Genomic DNA, 6,719 nt, shown 5'->3' with positions numbered 1-6,719 from the left:
GGAGTCGGGAAAGCCGCGATCGCCGCCGGGACCTGCAAAGGAAGTCTAAACCGGAGGTGGGGTTGCTCCGACAAGACCCTCCGATGCTCAAATCAGTTCTCTGCCTCAACAAGAATGGAGTGCTCGAACGGAGAATTTAGCAGAGTTTTGAGATAAGAAATGAGCTTAGAGAATAACGTATCTGGGTCCCCCTTTTATAAGCGGAGGAGGCAACGGATTGATGGCGACATTTGTAACCATCTGGTAGTGGGCCGCCCATGGTCAGAGGAATTTATTGCGAAGGGTAGTGGAGTAGACCCGTGGCTATTGTCATGGCCTGCCACGTAGAGCCAGTTGCAGGTAGTGGAGCGGCGTCCGTTGCCGCTAGTTGTCAGGGAGTAGTGGAGTCGCGCAGCACCTGCCGCAGGGAGTGGAGCAGAATCGTGGCCGTTGACACAGCCTGTCAGAGAGTAATGGGTCCACCGCAGGGGGTTGATGGAGCCGTGCGGAATCCGTTACAGGAAGTGGAACAGGATCATGGTTGTTATTGTGACCTGCCAGGGGGCGCGGATCTGTTGATTGAAGCTCGGCAGCGGTCGGAGTCCGGCCTCTGTAGAGGTTCGGGAGGGGTCCTCCTGGCGGTTGGGGTCGTGGGTGGAGCCCGACTTCCGTGAGAGTCCGGGCGGAACCCTCTCGGAGCTAAAGTTGCAGGTGGAATCCGGCTCCTGTAGGAGTCCGGGCGGAGTCCTCTGCAATCAAAGTTAAAGGTGAAGTCCGGCTCCCGTAGGAGTCCGGACGGAGCTTACCAGCAGTTGATACCGAGAGCGGAGCCCGGCTCCCGTAGGAGTCCGGGCGGAGTCCTCTGCAATCAAAGTTAAAGGTGAAGTCCGGCTCCCGTAGGAGTCCGGACGGAGCTTACCAGCAGTTGATACCGAGAGCGGAGCCCGGCTCCTGTAGGAGTCCGAGCGGAGCTGTGCTGTAGTTGATGTCGGCGGCGGAGCCTGGCTCCCATAGGAGTCCGGGCGGAGCTGTGCTGTAGTCGATGTCGGAGGCGGAGCCCGGCTCCCGTAGGAGTCCGGACGGAGCTGTGTTGTAGTCGATGTCGGAGGCGGAGCCCGGCTCCCGTAGGAGTCCGGGCGGAGCCGTTCTGTAGTTGATGTCGGAGGCGGAGCCCGGCTCCCGTAGGAGTCCGGACGGAGCTGTGCTGTAGTTGATGTCGGAGGCGGAGTCCGGCTCCTGTAGGAGTCCGGGCGGAGCTGTGCTGTAGTCGATGTCGGAGGCGGAGCCCGGCTCCCGTAGGAGTCCGGGCGGAGCCGTTCTGTAGTTGATGTCGGAGGCGGAGCCCGGTTCCCGTAGGAGTCCGGGCGGAGCCGTTCTGTAGTTGATGTCGGAGGCGGAGCCCGGCTCCTGTGGGAGTCCGGACGGAGTTGTTCTGTAGTTGATGTCGGAGGCGGAGCCCGGCTCCCGTGGGAGTCCGGGCGGAGCTGTTCTGTAGTTGATTCCGCTGAGGGCTTTGGCTGTGGGTATTTTTATACCCAGCAGGTATTATACTAATATAATCAATTGTTATAATCTATTGTAATATTATATAATATTAATATTATATTTATATTAATATAAATTAATATTTATATAAAATTGGGAAGCACAAATATATGATTTTATAACTATTAAATATATAATAAATATTTTAAATATTTTTTTAAAAAAATAGATGCCTAATCAAATATACGTTATTTTGAAATAAATTATTTTTTTATGATCAATCATATATGTTAAAATTATTTTTATAAATATTATATTTTTATAAATTAACGTTTCAAAAATAACATTTGAATGAAAAAAACTAAACGAATCTTTAAGAAATGGATCTTAAGGTCGTCGAGGGTTTGTTTGGATGCATGGGCACGAAATTTTGTAGAATTCATAATTTAGATATATACAATGAGGAAAAATGAAGGTCTGTCTTAAAAAATACCCAGTGATGTACGAAGTGGGTTGATTTGAATCCAAGCTCATTTTTTTCTAATTGTATAGGCGTAAACTATGGGTTCTTTGGGATTTCAGATCGACGAATCCAAACAGACCTTGATTGGATAAAGAGTTGGCTACACCAACGGCGATGCCGACCATCCTCATGCTCCCATGTTTGTTGCTTTACATCCGCTGCTTCCTAATTTGAGCGCAATCAAATAGCAGAATGTGAATATCACAAAAAATAATAATATCTTTTACTGATTCAAAGTTAAAGCAATCTTGAGTATATTTTTCTGTATCGTCAAATTATGAGTTCTCAAACGTAGTAAATAATATATCTTCTACTATTTCAGCTAACCAACGATCAAACTCAGCCCAAACTCCCTTCGTGGTGCACGGGACTGACCATCGAGAAATCTGCCTCGCAACACGATCCAGCGTCTGTTTCTGTTTTTTTTTTAAACCAGGCTCTTTGTCCTACCGGGCTGGCTTAATAGACCCGGTTCGTAACTGAACCGGACGGTCTAGTTTCCCACGCGTAACGCCGCCAGATGCACCGTTTGCGCGTGGGGAAGGATGGCCCAGCCCACCCGACGCGGAAACACCGGCTGAGTCTGACCAAAACTCGAATGCCCAGAAACGCTCGCGCTTCCAGCGATCCTCATCAAAATATTGCAACCAATGAGAAGAGAGCTCACGGATTGTGTGTTTCTTTGAGCTTATTCTCATCCGTCCGATCTCCAACAACGACCCAAAATTCGCCCTTCACTAGGTCACCGCCCTTGCCACGTCCTCCCTGGCGAAACCCCCTTTCCTTTTAATGGTCCCCGGAGCGTAAATTTCAAAACCTCTTCATTCCCTATTTTTTGAGAGCACGAGGATCCGAAACCCTAGCCCTAGCTTTGTTGTCCGCCACCGATGGCTCGTACGAAGCAAACCGCTCGCAAGTCCACTGGCGGTAAAGCCCCCCGGAAGCAACTCGCCACAAAGGTAATGTATCATTGCCTGAACGCAATCTATCTTAGGTTTCTTTTGACATTCGTTTTCCTAAATCTCTGGTTTTTTTGATTCCTTTCTTCAAGGCGGCGAGGAAGTCGGCGCCGACCACCGGCGGTGTCAAGAAGCCCCACCGCTACCGCCCCGGCACCGTCGCCCTTCGGTATCTGGCTTAACTTCAAGTTCTTCTCGTTCCCGATGTTTTCCTTTGATTTCATCTCTGAATCTAGATTTGGTCGTGGATTTTAGTGAGATTCGGAAATACCAGAAGAGCACAGAGCTGCTGATAAGGAAGCTGCCGTTCCAGAGGCTGGTTCGTGAGATCGCGCAGGACTTCAAGACGGATCTCAGGTTCCAGAGTCACGCCGTCTTGGCCCTCCAGGAGGCTGCCGAGGCTTATCTCGTTGGGCTTTTCGAGGACACCAATCTCTGCGCCATCCATGCCAAGCGCGTTACCATTATGCCTAAGGACATCCAGCTCGCCCGCCGCATCCGTGGAGAGCGTGCTTAGATTGGCAACACCCCCCCGCCCGGGGTTCTTCCCCCCCCCCCCCCCCCCTCTCTCTCTCTCTCTCTCTGTGTGTGTGTGTGTGTGTGTTGACAGGCTGCGTTAACTGTCTGGACTAATCTCGTTAAGTTATAGGTATAATGTTTACTTTTGAGACCTATCATGGTTTTACTTTTAAACCCTTTTAATGGCTTAGTTTTGCTGTATATTCTTGGATTTGAAGCCTGGAATTTGGAATCATGGATAAGGATATCTGATCATTTTGGTTATTAGATGTTTTGTTCTGGTGTTTCTGGAGTGGGGGTTTATGCTTGTGCTGCAAGGCGATGTGGTTGTGTTTGGTTGAATGGGATAAGTAAAGTTAATGATGGGATTCGTGGAACTCAACTCCTCTTTAGCGGCCAGTATGTCCCAGACGTATGGTCTGTTTTTATTTTATTTTATCTTGTCTTATCTCTTCTATAAATTCTTAGGGATTTGGTGCCGCATGAAATCACTTAATTGTTTGGCAGAACATTTGATTTTGGTCAGCAGCTAGAAAATCTCTAGTTTATTTGTTGGGAGGGTAAATTTATTATTTCTTTTGAGATTGGCAAGATCAGAGTCCCCAGGTCCTGGGGACCTTGGGTCCGGTTGTTTTGTGATTATAAAAGAATCGTCATAATGTTTTAATTCTGATGTATTTTCATGGATTAGAAGTATGAAATTTGGAAATATGGCTATGCGTATATGACTTATTTTGACCGGTAGTTTGTTACTGGATATTACATGCTTACTGCAATGTAGCAATGTAGCGTGGTTTATGCTACTAGTAAAGATTTATGTTCGTGCTTCTTTTTGAATTGTTAAAATTCGTTGCAGTAGTGAGGGAAAATCTTTCTTCGATTTATTTGAAGAAAGTAAAGTGGGAGAGGATTATGGATTCGAAAACAATTATGAGCCGTCTCCTCTCGGGGAGATGTTGGAAATGATATCTTGAGAAAACGGTAAGCATAATAGATTTGTACTTGTTTGGGCAGGCTCTATTTCAGTGTGAAGTAAATGAATTTATTTTTCAGAAATTCGCTAAACCAAAGCATATGAACAGAAATATTCACGGTAGACGGCTTTATGAAGCCGGAAGTCTACGTTTGTTCTCAGTTTTATCCAGTATCTCTCTCCTGGGATTAAGATGGATTTCAGAATCTGATTGTTACGGGTTGGTGGGAGATGACTCGTTCTTTTTCGATTTGGTTGTAAGAGGCTCTTCAATTTGTAGGAGAGGGTGAAGGGGGCGAGAGCAGAATGAGTCATAATTTGTAAGTAGGTCATAATTTGTAAGCGGAACGGATTCTAACACGTCTGTTAAGGTACGTAAACGGTCATGAACTCTCGTTTCACCCAGAGAAATAAGGTATCCTGCTGGAGGTCCTGGCTTGGGTCTGTTTTGGGTGAAGCTTTGGATCTGGGCGGGACGGGTTGAAATAGCCTGCTGGTATTGATTTGGTTATGTTTGTGGTATGAATTTTACCTACAATTTGTGGCTGAATTTTATCAGGACAGGTTAAAAATAATCCAGAAAGAGTCCCATTCGTTAACCAAATAATTTAACTAAATGATCAGAGAATCGTTTGCAATCCTTTAGCCGGGGGTGGGAGTGGAGGTTGAGAAGCCTTTGGTCAATCATTTTTTAGTCAAAACGGGTTAAAAAATAGGCATAATTTGTAACGTAAACATCAGTATCATTCATGTTGTTTTGTGATATTTTAATTAGCCATAGACATAATCTTCAAAGTTTAGGATTTTACCCACGTTGAATGAAGATAAAATCGATCATTTACCCGTATTAAATACTGTCAGTTTGATCTATTATATAGAAAAATAGAAATTTGTTGAAATCTAAGCAACCGCTAGGAATTGCAAATTATATGGATTATGCTGATTTTAATTTCGTGAGATTTTTTATTATTTTTTACTAGAAAATTTTTGAAGCTATTTCTCCTGGAAGCGTCTTGGTCTCTCTCTTGCACATTATTTTTCATTTCTTTCATTTGTGATTCCGAAGAGGTCATGGTTTCCTGAGCATTTTTTATGGCATTGATGCGACTCGCGGTTGACTACCCCGCAAGTGCCCTCATAAATGGATGGTCTCCTTGAGTTAAAGGGTTTATGAACTTATTAAACATGAAATGATGCAGGAATTACCGATTAGTTGATTGATACAGTTACGACAACTCTGTGTACTAGGATTAGGGTTTATAAAATGACACCATTCCATTACAAAATCTAGAGCTTGCTTTTCTGTCCAATATTGGACTTCCAGCTTGAGTAGGGAATGAAATAGTGGTGATATGTATTATATTTTATCATTCCATTTTGTGTCACTTGTGTGATAATTTATATTTTTAAATATTTAAGAATAATCATGTATATGAATCAAAACAAAAATATATTGTCATATGGTAATTATCACTCCTGCACTTTCTTTTAAAATTGGTTGGCCGTTTTATTTATAATTAGAAGGTATAGGGGATTTCTAAGACAGTTCTCAAATTCTATTCTCTCTCTTCTTTTCATTATTTTTTGATGACTAACTTGAGCATCGAAATGTCCTCATCAAAAATAACTTCAGTAAGAAATTTGATTTGTAGGTTCTCTTCCATTCAGTGTGGAATCAAACTTTAGTCATTTTAGATCTATTCGCTCTAGTGTCAGATTGGCCGTCAATAGCAATAGATTGGCGTTAAAAAAAGTACTCCAAGTTCGTGGGAAAAGAAAGAAGAGTTTACAGCCATGAGATTTTAGAGAGCAAGATCAAATGTCTCACGACGGTCTAATGGGATAGTATCTTGTCGAGTCGAGATGCATTTCCAACTTGTCGAGGTACTGCCCCAGTTTGAGGCACCTCTATAGCCTAAGAATCAACCTCCACTTCCTTAGCAAGCTCCAAGGTGGCTCTCGAGTAGTTCAATATGCTCATGCAACTATTGCAAACTCTAACTGCGGCTCTCCAATCAATCCAATAGACTTTCAAGTACAAACTCCCGAGTAGTTCAATATGCTCATGCAATTAGTACAAACTCCTGAGTAGTTGTGGCCTTGCAGTCGGTCCTACAGCAAGTATCTTGACAAAAACAATCTTAGCCACTTCCTCGTAGTCTAGATCGAGCGTAGCAGAGTCGGCATAGCCGATTAAGAAGCCCTAATGGGGTCATTGTAGGTGTTCCTTGACTCTTCAATCAAGAAAGGACTCCATCTCGGGGGGTCACTACCTTAGCAC

At 44.4% G+C, this 6,719-nt stretch overlaps 1 protein-coding gene across 1 annotated transcript; it reads left to right on the top strand.

Moving 5' to 3' along the window:
- Nucleotides 1–2,769: 2,769 nt before the first annotated feature.
- Nucleotides 2,770–3,729, top strand: LOC105035652 (histone H3.3). The gene is made up of 3 exons (XM_019847392.2): nt 2,770–2,946; nt 3,039–3,115; nt 3,202–3,729. The coding sequence occupies exons 1-3, from the start codon at nt 2,875–2,877 to the stop codon at nt 3,461–3,463; spliced, it is 411 nt and encodes a 136-aa protein (XP_019702951.1). The 5' UTR covers nt 2,770–2,874; the 3' UTR covers nt 3,464–3,729.
- Nucleotides 3,730–6,719: the final 2,990 nt, after the last annotated feature.

Source organism: Elaeis guineensis, chromosome 12, assembly GCF_000442705.2.
Source record: "Elaeis guineensis isolate ETL-2024a chromosome 12, EG11, whole genome shotgun sequence".
NCBI lineage: Eukaryota > Viridiplantae > Streptophyta > Magnoliopsida > Arecales > Arecaceae > Elaeis > Elaeis guineensis.
The sequence above is the reverse complement of the archived record's forward strand: the minus strand, read 5'-3'. Positions and strand labels throughout refer to the sequence as shown.

Excerpts from the sequence above, each read along its gene's own strand:
- LOC105035652 (XM_019847392.2), top strand. The coding sequence starts at position 2,875 with ATGGCTCGTACGAAGCAAACCGCTCGCAAGTCCACTGGCGGTAAAGCC. Across the intron at positions 2,947-3,038 it reads GGAAGCAACTCGCCACAAAG|GCGGCGAGGAAGTCGGCGCC; the intron begins GTAATGTATCAT and ends CCTTTCTTCAAG. Across the intron at positions 3,116-3,201 it reads CCCGGCACCGTCGCCCTTCG|TGAGATTCGGAAATACCAGA; the intron begins GTATCTGGCTTA and ends CGTGGATTTTAG.